General features: G+C 37.5%; 1 protein-coding gene across 23 annotated transcripts in view; it reads right to left on the bottom strand.

The window, feature by feature from the left end:
• Positions 1–19249, bottom strand: part of LEKR1 (leucine, glutamate and lysine rich 1) — a 207274-nt gene that overhangs the window by 27086 nt on the left and 160939 nt on the right. For 20 of the 23 annotated variants that reach the window (XR_014076931.1, XR_014076927.1, XR_014076925.1 and 17 more), the window contains one exon: positions 9342–9435. Coding sequence is in view for 16 of the 23 variants with exons in the window: in XM_081570637.1 (XP_081426763.1) it covers positions 9342–9435 (94 nt within the window). In the remaining 7 variants the exon portion in view is untranslated. Of the gene's footprint in view, positions 1–9341; positions 9436–12991; positions 13053–19249 lie in introns of those variants that run through there. The other 3 variants (XM_081570641.1, XM_081570640.1, XM_081570643.1) reach the window with 1 other exon arrangement.

The raw sequence follows: 19249 nt of genomic DNA, 5'->3' as shown, positions 1-19249 counted from the left end.
TATTTAATCTGATTATTGATATGACTAGCTTTAAATCTGTCTTGCTATGTGCTTTCTATTTGGCCCATCTCATTGTTTTCCCCTTTTTTTCTGTCTTCTTTTGCATTATTTTTAAATTCAATTTCCAATCCTTTGTTAGCTTATTAGCTGTAACTCTTTATTCTTCTATTTTTGTAGTTGGTTTAGAGTTTACAGAATATATTTTTAACTTTATGCAGTCTATCTCCTAGTGACATATCACTTTATATATTGTATAAGAATCTAAATATTCTCACTACCAAAACAACAAAGATAATTGTGTGAAGAATGTGTTAACTAATCTTATTGTGGTAATTGTTAAGCTATATATATGTGTGTATGTGTGTGTGTGAGAGAGATCATGTTGTACATCATGAACTTACACAGTGTCAGATGTCAGTTATATCTCTATAAAGCTAGGGGAAAAGGGGGTCTGTGGTTTGGTTAGTGGATATAACTAGAATGAAAGGACCCCTTCCTCCTTTCCTTAAATCTTCTGCCATTGTTCCCTACTCACCAATCCCAATCAAGAGTTAGAGGGTCCAGGAACTATTACTCTCATCCATTCAGTTCAGGCTTTGGGGATAGAAAGCAAGGTTTCAAGGGTGCAGAGTGGTCCTATGGGGGCAAAATGAAAGGAATCTGACTCAACCCATGCAGGTGGAGAAATTCTCAGAGAGAAGGGTAATCTGCCAGGAAGATACCCCAGAAGGGTCCACTGTACTTCCCAGCTGGTTGTCAGTTTGCTCACCTGTTGCCCTATCTCTTGGCCCATCTCTTATCTGGGAACTTCAGGGGATATTTGTTATTTTCCTTTTTTGTAGTGATTCATTCTTCTCCTACTATCAGTCAATATGATTGAGTGGGATTCTGTCCTGCAAGGATGAACATGTGACCCAGGCCTGAGTGAACCAATATACCCAGTCTTGCCAGCTGTCATGTTTGGTCCAAGACTGAGGACATGGTTCAGTTAGAATCTGACAGCCACAGTCAGTCTCTTGCTAAGAATGTAGAAAAGTGAAGGGAAACATTTGCTATCAGGAGGGACAACCCTGAGTCTGAAAAAGAAGCCAGTCTGGCAGAAAACCAGCTTGAGAGCCCTGAATCCAGCTGTGCCTGAAGGTAGCTCACCACTGAACCCTGCAGTTAAGACAGTCAATAAATTATATTTTCACTTAAAATAAAGAATCTTACAACAGCATACTTCCTCTCTCCCTTCCCAGCTATTGTGGTATTGTCATATATTTTGCTTCTACATGCTATAAATGTCATATTAGATTACTAATTTTTAAAAACAGTCAATTATAAAGAAATTTAAATGATAAAAATATCATACTTATTCATGTTGCTACCATTTCTGATGTTCTGCATTCTTTTGTATAGATCCCTATTTCTATCTGGTATAATTTTCCTTCTGAATAAAGGACTTTTAACATTTCTTATAGTGTGGGTGTACTGGTGATACATTTTTTTCAGCTTTTTCATTCTGAAAGACCTTTCTTTTACCCTCATGTTTTGAAAAATGTTTTCACTTTGTATAGAATTTCTAAGATAGCAGCTCCCACTGCCACCCCCTCACCGCTGCCCAACCCTTCTTTCAGTACTTTCAGCCCCACTATCTTCTTGCTTACATTGTTTATGATTTTTAAAAAATCTGCTCTCATCCTTATCTTTGTTCCTCTATATATGTCTTTTATTCGCTAGTTGCTTTTAAGATTTTTTAATCAACATTTTTGAGTAACTGGATTATAATGTCTCTTGGTGTGCTTGAGCTTTATTGAGTTCCTTGAATCTGTGGGTTTATAGTTCTCATTAAACTTTAAGTTTTTAGTCATTATTGCTTCAAATATTTCTTCTGTCCTCTTTCCTGTCCTATAGGGAGTCCAATTATACATACATTAGGCCACTTGAATTTGTTTCACAGCTCACTGATGCTCTTTGTTTGTGTGTTCTGAGTCTCTTTTATCTCATTGTATAGCTTCTATTGCTGAGTCTCCAGGTTCACTAAACTTTTCTTCTGGGATGTTTAATTTTCCATTAATCCCATCCAGTGTATTTTTCATTTCAGATACTGTAATTTTCATCTCTATAAATTCAGTTTAGATCTTTTTTATATCTTCTACACCTCCTCTTAACATGGTCAATTTTTCCTCTAGTTTTTGGACATAAAGAATACAGTTATTATAACTGTTTTAATGTCCTTGTCTGATAATTCTAACGTCTGCCTTTCTGAGTCAATTTTTATTTGTTGACTTTTCTTCTCACTATGAGTTCTATTTTCCTATTCCCATGCATGGCAATTTTTTGATTGGATGCATTGTGAATTTTACTTTGTTAAATACTGGATATTTTTGTATTCTTATAAATAATCTTGAATTCTTTTCTGGGAGCAGTTAACTTTCTTGGAATTGGCCTGATATTTTTTAAGGTCTTCCTTTTAAAATTTGTTAGGCAGGACCAGCTCAGCATTTAGTCTAAGGCTAACTATTCCCTACAATTCATGCAAGACCCTTCTGAGAACTTTACCCAGTCCCCTGTGAATTGTTGGCTTTCCAGTCTGGCTGGTGAGAACAGACATTATTATTGACCTCATGTAAGGATTTGGTACTCTTATCTCTAATCCTTTCAGATCCATCTCCCTGGCTCTAGGTAGTTTCCCCACATATATGCATGGGTCATATATACTTAATGGGGATTCTTTGCAGATATCCAACATTCTTTCTCTGGGCAGTTCTCTCCTGAGAACACTCAACTGTGAATTCTAGCCACATAGATCTCCCTGGACTCTTAGCAAGGTCTCCTCAACTCAGAATCTGCCAGACTCCACCTGGATTCCCACTCCTTCTACCATAGCCTTAAATCTATTTCAAGGTACTAATTAAGAATAATGATAGGGGTTACCTTGTTTGTCTCCTGTCTCTAGGAATCACTATCCTTCACTGCCTGATGTCCAGAGCCTTGAAAACATTGTTTTCTATCTTTTCTCCAGTGTTTTAGTTGTTTCAGAAAGGACAGTAAATCTGGTTCCTATTAGTCCACCCAAGTCAAATACAGACATGTTGGACTTTGTGTTTAGCTCTCAGTTTTTGAAGGTGGAGGGGTTGTATCAGTTCTCAATTCCTGGCTATATAAACTTGGCAAATTATCTAACTTCTCTGAGTCTCATTTTTTTCTATGTGCAAATGGGAATAATAATGTTAGAGTGATTAAGATCACATTGATGAAAAGCATTCAGCACAGGCTTGACATATAGTAAACATGTTAATAATGGAGACTATTTTTATTATCTAGATTAAGGGTTTAAATCAAATGATCTTTGCAGGCTATTCTGATCTAAAATTTTATGATTTTCTTAATTCAATTTTGGAAATTATTAATACACGGCACAATTAAAAAAATTAAAGTGTACCCTCAATATTCATTTTAGCCATACATTTATTATACATAAAGGAAAACTGCTATTTTTTAAAACGACAACTTTATTCCTGTAAAATTTTATTTCATAACTTGTTTCTTATAAATTTGATTAACAGTACACTGAAATACATTAGGAATTACTAGGTCATTTGTCTCTTCTATTTTAAAGAAGAATTTGAGATTTTCTTTGCCTCCCCCTTTAATGCTGGAATTGATTATTTCTTGAAGTAAACTTTTTCTCCCATTCACTTAGTGAAGAAGTAAGGTTTTGTTTGTTTTAATTATTGGTTTCTACAAGCTCTATGTATTGTTTAAAATGAGGTCAATAGTATAATTGAAAATGTCCCATAATGTGATATTTTAGTAACAATCCAAGAAAATATTTGATTGGAATTTGTTAAGGGCACTACAAAGTGATAGGCAGTAAGTGACTATCACTTATTGTAAGAAGTCTGGCTGTAGGAAATTTTTTAATTACAACATTTTAACTGAAAAGTACCAACACTGCATTTGGAACCAATTTAAAATGTTCACCCTGCACATTAATTTGCTTTCTTCACATCAAAGTAATACTTGAAATAAACAAAATCCATGACAATTAGTAAATACTCAGTTATTTTAAAATGTGCCATCCTTGTTGCATAGCAACTATTGATTCTATTATGTGCTTTTTACATACTCTAAAATAATTAAGCACAGGCATAAATTGCTATCTACTTGTTTTTGAATGTTAAAAGCATTTAAGTTATGAAGTTTATTCTAATATGTGTATTATATATTTGTAAAGGGAACATTTCATTCCTACGCAAAGGCACAGTGACCCAAGAAAGAGATGACAATGTCATATTAGTGATTCTTCTTTCTCATGAGAGGACTTTCAGGGAAATTTTTATTCATAGTCTTGATAACTAACATAGCCAAGGGTAATTATCATTCATTGGCTTTACTGGTCTGGATCTTGATTTACTGCTAAACTAAATGATAAAATTTATTAACAAAAAGTCATGTCCTCTCAAAAAATGAAATATCCACTTATATTATAGAAAATTATATGAGCCAAATACATCTATGATGTAATTAATTTATTAGAAAGATATCCATGATCTTAATAAGAACTTAGAGACTCTTATATAGATTTATTTTCATCAACAAATTAACTTAGCATAAAGCAGGAGCATACACTTATATGGTCAGATGCTAACACCGACTTGGTCTACATGCTGAGTTAGCACTTTAGGCACAGGGCACACTGAGCAGCAGTACTAGACTGGATCATAAGTGCTGACGCTTCTTCTCCAGTGGATTAATACCTAAGGATGTGTGTGATCATGGAGACGAGGAACTTCTACATAAGCAAAAGCAGGGAAGTTCACTCTCTCAGTTGAAGAGGAACTAAGGAGTTTGAGGGAAAGATCTGTGAATCTCTACAAACAATACTTCCATCAGTAAAATTTCTTTCTTTCTTTTTTAATGTCTATCTATTTATTTACTTGGCTGTGTGGAGTGTTAGTTGTGGCATGCAGGATCTTTTAGTTCTGGCATGCAAACTCTTAGTTGCAGCATGTGGGATCTAGTTCCCTAACCAGGGATCGAACCTGGGCCCCTGCATCGAGAGTGTGAAATCTTAGCCATTGGACTACCGGGGAAGTCTCTATTAGTGAAATTTCTGACTCACAAGATGGGACCAAAAAGAAAAGGATGAAACATTTATAATATTTCTTTATACATATAGCCAGGGCTTTCCAGGTAGCTCAGTGGTAAACAATCTGCCTGTCAATGCAGGAGATGCAGGTTCGACCCCTGGGTCAGGAAGATCACATGCAGGAAGAAATGACAACACACTCCAGTATTATTGTCTGGAGAATCCCATGGACAGAGGAGCCTGGCAGGTTACAGTCCATGGGGTCGCAAAGAGTCAGACATGACTGAGTGACTGAGCATGCACACATACATATAGTCAAACTACCCTTCAAAGAGTGGTAATTTCCAGTCCCTTAAAGAGTATAATGAAAGACTGGCTAATGACCTTCATCACAAGACAAAACAGAAGCCGTAAAAAATAATCTCTCGTTTTAATTGAATTTTTTGGATTTTTTATAAAAGGTAGGTGGATCATCTTTTCACACTTATAAACATGGATTGGTAAGGATATGGGAAGTGAATAAGAATAGATTAGCCAACTGAGTACACTGAGGCTAAAAAAAATATTTAAAGAATTAAAGGGGTGTTGTCTTTAGAGTGCAGCACTTTCACAGCATCATCTTTCGGGATTTGAAATAGCTCAACTGGAATTCCATCACCTCCACTAGCTTTGTTCATAGTGATGCTTTCTAAGGCCCACTTGACTTCACATTCCAGGATGTCTGGCTCTAGGTGAGTGATCACACCATCGTGATTATCTGGGTCGTGAAGATCTTTTTTGTACAGTTCTTCTGTGTATTCTTGCCACCTCTTCTTAATATCTTCTGCTTCTGTTAGGTCCATACCATTTCTGTCCTTTATCGAGCCCATCTTTGCATGAAATGTTCCCTTGGTATCTGTAATTTTCTTGAAGAGATCTCTAGTCTTTCCCATTCTGTTATTTTCCTCTATTTCTTTGCATTGATCGCTGAGGAAAGCTTTCTCATCTCTCCTTTCTATTCTTTGGAACTCCGTATTCAGATGGGAATATCTTTCCTTTTCTCCTTTGCTTTTTGCTTCTCTTCTTTCCACAGCTATTTGTAAGGCCTCTTCAGACAGCCATTTTGCTTTTTTGCATTTCTTTTCCATGGGGATGGTCTTGATCCCTGTCTCCTGTACAATGTCATGAATCTCTGTCCATAGTTCATCAGGCACTCTGTCTATCAGATCTAGTCCCCTAAATCTATTTGTCACTTCCACTGTATAATCATAAGGGATTTGATTTACATCATAACTGAGTGGTCTAGCGGTTTTCCCTACTTTCTTCAATTTAACTCTGAATTTGGCAATAAGGAGTTCATGATCTGAGCCACAGTCTGCTCCTGGTCTTGTTTTTGCTAACTGTATAGAGCTTCTCCATCTTTGGGTGCAAAGAATATAATCAATCTGATTTTGGTGCTGACCATCTGGTGATGTCCATGTGTACAGTCTTCTCTTGTGTTGTTGGAAGAGGGTGTTTGCTATGACCAGTGCGTTCTCTTGGCAAAACTCTATTAGTCTTTGCCCTGCTTCATTCTGTATTCCAAGGCCAAATTTGCCTGTTACGCCAGGTATTTCTTGACTTCCTACTTTTGCATTCCAGTCCCCTATAATGAAAAGGACTGGAAAAGGTCAGTTTTCATTCCAATCCCAAAGAAAGGCAATGCCAAAGAATGCTCGAACTACCGCACAATTGCACTCATCTCACATGCTAGTAAAGTAATGCTCAAAATTCTCCAAGCCAGGCTTCAGCAATACGTGAACCGTGAACTTCCAGATGTTCAAGCTGGTTTTAGAAAAGGCAGAGGAATCAGAGATCAAATTGCCAACATCCACTGGATCATCAAAAAGGCAAAAGAGTTCCAGAAAAACATCTATTTCTGCTTTATTGACTATGCCAAAGCCTTGACTATGTGGATCACAATAAACTGTGGAAAATTCTTAAAGAGATGGGAATACCAGACCATCTGACCTGCCTATTGAGAAACCTGTATACAGGTCAGGAAGCAACAGTTAGAACTGGACATGGAACAACAGACTGGTTCCAAATAGGAAAAGGAGTACATCGAGGCTGTATATTGTCACCTTTCTTATTTAACTTATATGCAGATTACATCATGAGAAATGCTGGGCTGGAAGAAATACAAGCTGGAATTAAAATTGCCGGGAGAAATATCAATAACCTCAGATATGCAGATGACACCACCCTTATGGCAGAAAGTGAAGAAGAACTAAAGAGCCTCTTGATGAAAGTGAAAGAGGAGAGTGAAAAAGTTGGCTTAAAGCTCAACATTCAGAAAACTAAGATCATGGCATCTGGTCCCATCACTTCATGGGAAATAGATGGGGAAACAGTGGAAACAGTGTCAGACTTTATTTTTTTGGGCTCCAAAATCACTGCTGATGGTGATTGCAGCCATGAAATAAAAAGACGCTTACTCCTTGGAAGGAAGGTTATGACCAACCTAGATAGCATGTTAAAAAGCAGAGACATTACTTTGCCAACAAAGGTCCATCTAGCCAAGGCTATGGTTTTTCCAGTAGTCATGTATAGATGTGAGAGTTGGACGGTGAAGAAAGCTGAGCACCAAAGAATTGGTGCTTTTGAACTGTGGTGTTGAAGAAGACTCTTGAGAGTCCCTTGGACTGCAAGAAGATCCAACCAGTCCATCCTAAAGGATCTCAGTCCTGGGTGTTCATTGGAAGGACTGATGTTGAAGCTGAAACTCCAATACTTTGGCCACCTCATGTGAAGAGTTGACTCATTGGAAAAGACCCTAATGCTGGGAAGGATTGGGGGCAGGAGGAGAAGGGGACAACAGAGGATGAGATGGCTGGATGGCATCACCGACTCGATGGACACGGGTTTGTGTAGACTCCGGGAGTTGGTGTTGGACATGGAGGCCTGGCGTGCTGCGATTCATGGGGTCGCAAAGAGTCGGACACAACTGAGTGACTGAACTGAACTCCACTCTCTTTAGAGAAAGAGGAGAAGAAAAAGCCTATGCCACAAAATAAAATAGAATGAGATACATGGTCCATATTCTCAAATTTTTATTGTTGCCCATATGGAACTGCTTTTATAGTGATCAATTTTGTTATAGCCCGAATGTGCTACAACACTCCCAAACAACAAGGGAAGGGAGATTGATTTATGGAGGGCCAGACTGGATGTGACCAACTGTGTGAAGGCTGGAAAGGAAAGTGACAAATTTAGAATTGACCTGAGCCAGCAACAACACCTAGAGGATTTCATTTGTGGGTGGCAGAGTGGGGGATTCCAGGTGGAGATGTTAGCTTGAAAGTGGCCACTGCTTGTTGCTTAGGGTTACAAGTTATAAGGTCTAGTCACCAAGGAGAAGAATCTAATGATAACCAAACAGTCTGTCGGGACTTCAGTCAAGTTATCTGAATTTCAGTAGCCAGCTCTAGTTCTGATGCACATGTGAGACATAATCAGAAAACCGAGACAGAAGGCTAGAGCTAGGATTAGGTACTGGAAGGGGAAGAGACACAGCTGGTTGCAAAGGTTTCATCACAGTATGCATGATAAAGCCAAGGGATCAGTCAAAAAATATCGGTAGTTTATAATAGGGAGATGATGTCTAGCCTTAATGACTAGAGCTGTGCAAGGCCTAAGAAAGCAGAGGCTAATAATTTTAAAAGTATAATTTGTATTCTTTAAAGTTATGAAAGAAATATATACTCACTGCTGAAAATTTGAAAATATAGAAAACTGTGAAGACAAAAATCAATGAAAAAGTTTTTCATACTCTAAAAGCAAACATTTTCCTTGTAAATAGTGAGCTACCTATTTTACTGCCAAAAGTTCATAACTGAATAATTTTAAGTCATTTTTCATTCTCTTTTATTATCTTCTTAAAGGCAGAGAAACTGTAAGAATGAATTAATATTCCCCTGTTTTTAAGGATATGGTCAAATGCAGATTCTGTCATTTTATCGGGAAAAACAGTAAATATTTAAAAGTAAAAATTATACTTTTACATGAGAACGAAAAGCTATCTTAAACTAATAAGGTTTCAAATTCTATTTTTTCCTTTTAATTTCCTACTTGTCTAATATTTTGGAAAAAACATATATCATAAGCATGTTTGGTCTAGGAAGTTCCAGAAGGAATCAAAGGTGTGCATAGAAGCAAAGAAACCTATTTGAAGTAGTCTGGCAAATGGACAGAATTTTTAAAAAGCAAATAAGACACATACTGCTGAAAGTCACATTTTCGTTACCTTCTCCCTCCAGTTATCATCGTTAAGCAGCTTCTGTCTAAGGGTTTCCTGCAGCTGCTCGATGCTTTTCTGATGTGAAATCAGCATCAACTCCCTGAAAACCATAAACACGACAAATGAGTCAAGACACACCCATAACACTCTTCCTAAATTACAATTCCTGGCTCTAGAGATTATTTCACAACTCAATCTGTTTATTCTTCTCCTTAGAAAAAATCATATGATATTTTATACCATTTTAACTGTTAACAGCAATTTTAAAACACTGGCACCAAGGTCAGGCTTAATTTTCGTTTAATAAGTATTATTATTATTTTTATATGAAACAGTAACAACATATGTAGAGTCACAAATATAGTAAAATACTATACATTGTGGTTCCAAAGTTTCTGACTAAATTCTGATACTGCTGCTGCTGCTGCTAAGTCACTTCAGTCGTGTCTGACTCGGTGCAACCCCATAGATGGCAGCCCACCAGGCTCCCCCACCCCTGGGATTCTCCAGGCAAGAACAGTGGAGTGGGTTGCCATTTCCTTCTCCAATGCATGAAAGTGAAAAGTGAAAAGTGAAAGTGAAGTCGCTCAGTCATATCCGACTCTTAGCGACCCCATGGACTGCAGCCTGCCAGGCTCCTCCATCCATGGGATTTTCCAGGCAAGAGTACTGGAGTGGGGTGCCATTGCCTTCTCCAAATTCTGATACTAGACGATAGATAATATTTTGTTTCTTTAAAAAAGGAAAATTTGCTGGGATATGCCACAAAATCAGCACATTTGTGGTTTCTGCTAGATTTATTTTCCTTTCATTTATCTCAAGTGCTAATAGGAACAAACCGAATTAAGTAAAGGATAATGTCTGAGATGTACCATAAGTACAAAACATAATAGAAAATAAAAGAGAAAACACAAAGAATATTTTAATCTTTTAATCCAGGTAATTGGATCTTAAAGCTAAGTTTGTGACCCTCTGAGTGGAAGCAAGTGTGAGAGATTTATGAGAAATCTCATAAATTAGGGGCACTGAAATTAAGCCTTTAAATATTATACTTCAGTTCAGTCCTTCAGTCGTGTCCAACTCTTTGCAACCCCATGGACTGCAGCACATCAGGCTTCCCTGTCCACCACCAGCTCCTGGAGCTTGCTCAAACTCATGTCCATTGTGTCAGTAATGCCATCTAACCATCTTACTCTCTTATCCCCTTCTCCTCCTGCCTTCAATCTTTCCCAGCATCAGGGTCTTTTCTAATGACTCAGTTCTTCACATCAGGTGGCCACAGTTTTGGAGTTTCAGCTTCAGCATCAGTCCTTCCAATGAATATTCAGGACTGATTTCCTTTAGGATGGGCTGGTTGGATCTCCTTGCAGTCCAAGGGACTCTCAAGAGTTTTCTCCAACATCACAGTTCAAAAGCATCAATTCTTTGGCGCTCAGCTTTCTTTATAGTCCAAATCTCACATCCATACATGACTACTGGAAAAACCATAGCTTTGACTAGACGGACCTTTGTTGCCAAAGTAATGTCCCTGCTTTTTAATATGCTGTCTAGATTGGTCATAGCTTTTCTTCCAAGGAGAAAGCGTACTTTTAATTTCATGGCTGCAGTAACCATCTGCAGTGATTTTGGAGCCCCCCAAAATAAAGTCTATCACTGTTTCCACATCTATTTGCCATGAAGTGATGGGACCAGATGACATGATCTTAGTTTTCTGAATGTTGAGCTTTAAGCCAGTTTTTCCATTCTCCTCTTTCATTTTCATCAAGAGGCACTTTAGTTCTTCTTTGCTTTCTGCCATAAGGGTGGTGTCATCTGCATATCTGAGGTTATTGGTATTTGTCCTGTCAATCTTGATTCCAGCTTGTGCTTCATCCAGTCCAGCATTTTGCATGATGTACTCTGCATATAAGTTAAATTAGCAGGGTCACAATATACAGCCTTGATGTTCTCCTTTCCCAATTTGGAACCAGTCTGTTGTTCCATGTCCAGTTCTAACTGTTGCTTCTTTACCCGCATACAGATTTCTCAGGAGGAAGGTCAGGTGTTCTGGTATTCCCATCTCTTTACGAATTTTCCACAGTTTGTTGTGATCCACACAGTCAAATGCTTTGGCATAGTCAATAGAACAAAAATAGATGTTTTTGCGGAACTCTCTTGCTTTTTTGATGATCCAACCCCCCTGTGGCTCAGTTGGTAAAGAATCCACCTGCAATGCAGGAGACCTGGATTCAATTCCTGGGTTGGGAAGATCCCCTGGAGAAGGGAAAGGCTACTCACTCCAGTATTGAATATTATACCACAAGTTGTGGCAAAAGCATGCCTTTTGGTCAAGGAGTCCCCCACCCCCTTCTATAATCACCATAACCCTTCTTATTTTCTATGTAAGTGATTCTTCTCCATTGCTTATTCCTCTTTCTAAGCCCTTTGTTTTTCATCATCATCCTCTTTCTCAGATTTGTGACTTTCATTTATAACTTCCTGTTAAACATCTCCACTCTGATGAGCCATCAACACTAAAGATTCCACATGTCAAAAAAGAAACTCATCATCATCTCCACAATGTTGCCTTTCCTTTGGACTTCTGAAAGCTTCAACAATCAAAATCTTTAGCATGAAATCCCCGAGTCATCGCTGACTATTCCTTCTTCTTGTTCTACTGTATCCATTCAGTGTGTGTGTGTGTGTGTGTGTGCGTGTGTGTGTGTGTGTGTGTGTGTGTGTGTGTGTGTTAGCTGCTCAGTCACATCTGACTCTTTGCAACCCCATGGACTATAGCCCACCAGGCTACTCTGTCCATGGGATTCTCCAGGCAAGAATACTGGAGTGAGTAGCCATTCCCTTCTCCAGTGATCTTCCTGACCCAGGGATTGAACCCCAGTCTCCTGCACTGCAGACAGACTCTTTAACATCTGAGCCACCAGGGAAGCCCTTCCATTCAGTAACAAGTTCTATGTATTCTGCTCCTTGGTGTACCTCAAACTATTTCCTCCCTTACTTTATGACTACCAATAGTTAAGGTTATTGACTTCATTTTCCACCTAGAGTATTGTGATAGATTGTCAATCTATTGCTTGATCTCTATTCTTGCCTCACTCTTAGAATATTATTAAACATTTTTTAATAAAAATAGTGCCTACATTTCTAGGCTAGAAAATTTTGAGGTCACAAAGACAGCTGGACTTGGTAACCAGGATTACAAATATTATTCAAGTGACAATGATTGAAAAGGATAAAACCCCATAGACTTCTTTTTAGAAATGTGTCAGACTAAGTACCTTGACAACTTTTCTACTGAAAATAAATAAGTGTTGTTTCACTTATTTTAAAAAAGTCTTAAAATTCATTAGTGACCTGGACAAAAATTTAGGAAGATGAACGACACACAAATCAAGAAAAAGAACAGGAAAAGGTTATCAGTGGAAAACTAGTGAAATTTGAATAAAGTCTGTAGGTTAGTTAATTGTATTATATCCATATTAATTTCTTAGTTTTTACAGATGTGCCATGGTTATAAAAAATGAGCCAAAGGAAACAAATCCTTTTACTGTCTCTGTTAACTTTTCTGTAAATACAAAATTAGTCCAAACTTCATTAAAAAAAAATGAAGTGAAAGGAATAACTCCAAGAATAAGTTGAGAATTAAAGCCAAATCTCACCTTGAAGGTACTTTCCAAATATGATGTACTTAGGCATTAAATTTCACAGCCATGAAGGGCACTGGAGTCAGGAGAGAAAGGAAGAGCTTGAGAGGAAACTTATCTGCATAAAATTGTATCTCAAAGAGTAACATATGCAGTATGTCATTTCTGTCATACTATATGTCAGAATATGAAATTCACACCCAGTATGTTCAAAATACAACTAACATCTCCTGTCAAGGAACAAAACCCAAATTTCCAGCTTGAATTTTGGTGCTAGGTGAAGGGGAAAATACAAATCTCCCACAGGAATTTGTAAATGCAAGCCAATACTAATGCAGGTTTTTATCCTGAACTCACACTACCTGAGTGTCCCAAAAAGCTTCAAATTGAGGAGATATCATAAAATGGTGCTAGGATAACCTTGTTTACAGATGCCTGGTAGGAAAAACACCAACATTTTGGGGAGAAACCAACTTAAATCTGAAACTCAAAGAATTCCTATAGATTAAAATTCAAGACCCATGAAATCATAACTTTAAAACTCACAAATTTATTTTTTAAAAAGCCAGTAACAGGAAGAATGAGCAGACACAAATGATAGCATAATCAAAGTCACAAATTCTAAAGTATTTTCAGATATAGAATATAAAATAAGGATATTCAGTATGTTAGAAGAAATGAAAGGTTAATTTAAATGACTAATGAAATTTGAAAAAGAACCAATTGAATTGGTAGAAATAAAACATAATAATTGAGATGAAAACAACAGTAGATGATACTATAGCAGATTACTCACAGTTAAAAAATGAAGTAATAAGCTGAAAGGGAGATTCAAAAAATTATACAGGGCGCAGTACAGGAAGTACATCATGTGAAATGCCAGGCTAGATGAAGCACAAGCTGGAATCAAGATTGCTGGGAGAAATATCAATAACCTCAGATATGCAGATGACACTATCCTTGTGGCAGAAAGCGAAGAGAAACTGAAGAATGTCTTGATGAAAGTGAAAAGAGGAGAGTGAAAAAGCTGACTTAAAACTCAACATTCAGAAAACTAAGATCATGGCATCTCGACCCATCAGTTCAGTTCAGTTCAGTTTAGTCTCTCAGTCGTGTCCAACTCTTTGCGACCCCATGAATCACAGCACGCCAGGCCTCCCTGTCCATCACCAACTCCCGGAGTTTACCCAACTCATGTCCATCAAGTCAGTGATGCCATCCAGCCATCTTATCCTCTGTCATCACCTTCTCCTCCTGCCCCCAATCCTTCCCAGCATCAGGGTCTCACTTCATGGCAAATAGATGGGGAAACAATGGAAACAGTGAGAGACTTTATTTTGGGGGGCTCCAAAATCACTGCAGAATCCAAAATCACTCCAAAATCACTTTTAATCATGAAATTAAAAGTACACTTTTTCCTTGGAAGAAAAGTTATGACCAACCTAGACAGCATATGAAAAAACTGAGACATTACTTTGCCAACAAAGGTCCGTCTAATCAAAGCTATGGTTTTTCTAGTAGTCATGTATGGATGTGAGAGTTGGACTATAAAGAAAGCTGAGTGCCAAAGAATTGATGCTTTTGAACTGTGGTGTTTGAGAAGATACTTGAGAGTCCCTTAGACTGCAAGGAGATCAAACCAGTCCATCCTAAAGGAAATCAGTCTTGAATATTCATTGGAAGGACTGATGCTGAAGCTGAAACTCCAATACTTTGGCCACCTGATGGGAAGAACTAAGTCATTAGAAAAGACCCTGATGCTAGGAAAGATTGAAGGCAGAAGAAGGGGATGACAGAGGATGACATGGTTGGATGACATCACCAACTTGATGGACATAAGTTTGAGCAAGCTCCAGGAGTTGGTGATGGACAGGGAAGCCTGGCATGCTGCAGTCCACGGGGTCACAAAGAGCTAGACACAACTGAGTGATTGAACTGAACTGAGTAAAGGAAGTTAAAAATATGGAAAATAAAAAAGATCTTGACATATGGAGGACAGAGTGAAAAGATCTAATATTTATCTATTTTTCATTTCAGAAGCAAAAGAAAGAGAAAGGGAGAGGAAGGACATTACAACAAATCTAGGGAGCCCAAAGGATTCCAAGCAAGATAAATAAAAATAAATCTCATATCTGGGACCTGGTAGTGAAAATGAAGAATACTGAAGTTAAAGAGACCTCAAAAGAAGATGGAGAGGAAACAAAACATTATCTTCAAAGGAACTCAAACATATTGAAAGCTTACTCTCCAGTAAAAACAAGGAAGGCCAAAGACAACAACAGTAAAAATCCCGTGAGAAAACAACCATCAATCTGAAGTTGGGTACCCAGCAAAACTATCTTTCAGAAAGAGGCTGAAATAAAACATGCTCAGAAAAATAATATCTTGTGTTTATTGACAGTTAAAGGACTGCTAAAAAATATGCTTTGCAGGAAGGAATATGATCTCAGAAGGAAAGTCAGATGATCAAGAAAAAATGGTGAGCAAGGAACTGGCAAACATACAGGCAGGGAGGGCTTCTTGGGTGTGTGATCAGAATAGTTGCATAGGGCCTATATCTGAAGGAGACTGCACTTCAGGTTTAATGCTCTGTGGTCACCATTGAGAAGTTCTTAATAACTTTATCTTTGAATCTGTGCTTTGTAAGTGAGGTCTGATAGGACAGTCAGGCATGTACTAGGGGCTTGGAACCTTGGCTCACACATAGTCCCACCTCCTGCCATCCTCTGCTTCTAGTGAGAATGCAGGCCTGGGCACAGGCAGGGGAGGGTTGGATCTGCTAACCATGTCCCATTTGCTCAGTCTGGGGCAGGTCATTGGGTGACTGTGAGAGCCTGCATCCATGCTGGGATTTCTCTGTGCCCAAGGGAGCACAAGATTCAATAGCAAATAAACAAAAAAAAGACCATGACCAGTTGAGAGAGAGATGGTGAAGGAAAGGAAAAGCTTCTTTGTTTTTTTTGAAGAGGCTCCACATTTTCATATTGTGCTGGACCTTGAAAATTATGTAGAGACTCTGTATGTAGGTCCTTCTAAATAAATATCATCTGTATAAAAAATTAGTTTTGACTGCATAGAATTAGTGGGGCTATCAAAAGATCATAACTAGAACACTAGACAAAAATGTAGAATGTATGTCAAGATGGCAACTATCAGAGTTCAAGTGTTAGTCAAGAGAAGTTTGAGATATTCAAGAGAAGTTTGCATTATTCAGGATATATTAATTTTGGACTTCAGTAAGTATGCATGGTAAAAATCTCAAAAATAACCACTAAAAGAATAGAATATGCCACTAGAAGAAGATGCACTAAGAATATAAAAGAAACTCTAACAATACTACCCCTGTCCAAGGCCCAAAAGGAGAAAAGAGTACAGAAAAAGAGGGAGAAATAGAAAGCTTAGAGTAACAATCATAATAATAGCAAATAAACTAAACTCATGAGTTAAAAGACAGAAACAGGCTTGATAAATACAAACTCTAGCAATAGGCTCTTTGTAAAAGACATTCCTAAAACATAAGGACATGAAAAGATTTCTAACAGGGAAATATTAAAGAAAAGAAGTATGCGACTATATTAATATCAGACAAAATAGACTTTAAGACAGAAGTTCATTACTCTGCACTGATAATACTAACAGGATAATTCACTATGAATATTCTAAACTTACAGCACCTATTAAAATACCTTCAAAATATATAAAGCAAGACTTTTTGGAACTTAAAGGAAACACTGTCAAACCCACACCATAGTGGTAGAATTAAACACAGCTTCCTTAGTTATAGTAAGTCAGTCTGGGACCACTGTATAAGGCATGGAAGTGTACACTGCACAACTCTAGGCTGTTATGTGAATGGTCCTCCTGTAATATGTATTGTAGCAACCTATGGTCAACCAGACTAATAATTCAGTAAAAAATATAGAGGACTTAATGCAAATAAGATTAATTTCAGGGACATTGATTTAAGGTACCCAATTAGTGGGAAAATATATAATTATTTTTCAGTTTACATGGAATTGACCACATACTAGGCCAGAAGATAAATTTCAACAAATTTTAAATAACTGTTAAATACGATAAACCTGTATAGTCCAAATGGTAGCCACTAGTCACATGTAGCTTCCAAGCAATTAAAGTATAACTTGTCCAAATTAGAATGTGCTATAAATGTAAAATACACACCAGATTTGAAAACTCAAAAAAATCAAAAATGTCTGATAATTTTAATAAGATGATTAGATATTTAAATAATAGTTTGGATATATTGGGTTAACTAAAATATATTAAGATAAATTTTACCTGTTTATTTTTACTCTTTTAATGTGGCAATTAAATTTTTAAAAATTACATATATGGCTCACATTATACCTCTACTGAATAGCACTGTGATAATCTATATTCTCTGAATACAAAGAAATATCAGTAAGAAAAGATAAATATCTCCATGTATTTGAAAATTTTAAAAAATGTGTTTCTGATTAACTCCTGGGTCAAATGAAAAATCATAATTGACATTTAAAATACTTTGAATTGAATAATAATGAAATTTCTACACATCAAAAGTTATGAAATATAGCTAAAGCAGAAAAGATAAGTAAATTGTGGTATATTTTAGAACATAATGCAGATGAAGAAATGAATGAATTTCAGCTACATGTAACATCATGGACAAAAATCCCAGGGACATAATCTTGAGCACAAAGAGTAAATCACTGAGTAATGCATATAGTATAATTTTATTCCCATGAAGACAAAATGTATGCAAAATCTTTTTCTTTGGAATACAAACATACGCAGTAAAATTATGTGCACACATGCTCAGTTGTGTCCGACTTTGCAACTCCATGGATTATAGCCCACCAGGGCTCTTGTTCACGGGGTTTTCTAGGCAAGAATACTGGAGTGGGTTGCCGTTTTGTTCTGCAGGAGATCTTCCTGACCCAGGGATTGAACCTGTGTCTCCTGCATCCCCAAATTGGCAGGTTTATTCTTTACCGCTATTGCCACCTGGGAAGCCTCAGTAAAATTATAGCATGAAGCAAAGGAACAACAGGTGTTTTCTGTAGTTTTTTGTGGATGCCTTTAATCAGTGTGAGGAATTACCCTTCTCTTCAAGGATGCCATGTGGTGGAATTAGGGTAAAGCACCAAGGGACTTCAGTGCTAATGGTAAGCTTCTTTGTCCTAAACTGAGTGTTCATTGTATTGTAGTTCTTCACACTTTAAACCTATCTAAATCTTTTATGTATCTACTCAATATTTATAAAAATAACTAGTGATAAAGCCTGAGCAAGAGTAGTATGGGTATTTGGAGAAAAGAATATTAAAGTGAAAGACCAAGGAGAAGAAATTGGCAAGTGAGCAGCAGGGTGGACTTTACTGCCCACTAGGCACACTATGGACAGGACAGTGTCACCAAGCCTTGGAGAGAAAGAGGTGCATGAGGACAGGGTCCCTGTCCAGATGGTGCCCAAAATCCAGCAATATAAAAGGAAGATTTATCTTTTAAAATGTGAGGCAGATCTAGCAGGTTCTAATGTTTGCTCAGCAGTCTCCAGGCTAGAGAAGAGGAAGTGAAGCAGAAGGAACAAAAGAATGAGGACAGCAAAAGAAGGATTACACTAAAACCTCATTTGTGGCTTTCTTCCAAATATTTGGCCATTCTTGTCTCCTTTGCAGACTCATCTTTCTCTGCCTGTCAATTACATGTTCATGTTCCTCAGCACTTCATTCTGGGGCCTCTTTTTCTCTCTCTCTCCCCTCTAACTGATCTTATCCACGTTATGGTTAAAATGCAATATAGTTGCTGACAACTCCCAGATTTTATCTCCACCGCACATCTGTTCTGTTAGTATCTGACTCATGTTTCCAACTCTCCACCTGACTGCTCTTTTAATTTCAGAATCATCCAAAACTCAACATGTCTGTAATCTCAGAGGCTTACAATGTCAAAGTTTATTTTTTTGCTCATATGTCATCTGCTGCTCTGCTCCGCATGTTTTGTTCTAGGATGTAGCCCAAGGAGCAACTCCTACCTGGGAATGCTGTTTTTGTGGCAGATAGAAAAGAAAAACTGCCAAAACATAGGATCTGTTAAAGCTTCTGCTCAGAAATCAGTGCATGTCACTTCTCTCATACTTCAATGGCAAGAACAAATCAAATGGACATGTTTGATGTGAATCAGATGTGTACAGTATACTCCTCTCATTGGGAGGTGCACAGTAAACCAACAGGGTGCCTGTGGAGTCCATCACAACTCTGAAATCCTATTGGA

This window comes from Giraffa tippelskirchi, chromosome 2 (genome assembly GCF_054371585.1).
Source record: "Giraffa tippelskirchi isolate mGirTip1 chromosome 2, T2T-mGirTip1v1.2.pri, whole genome shotgun sequence".
NCBI classification, from domain to species: Eukaryota; Metazoa; Chordata; class Mammalia; order Artiodactyla; family Giraffidae; genus Giraffa; species Giraffa tippelskirchi.
The sequence above is the reverse complement of the archived record's forward strand: the minus strand, read 5'-3'. Positions and strand labels throughout refer to the sequence as shown.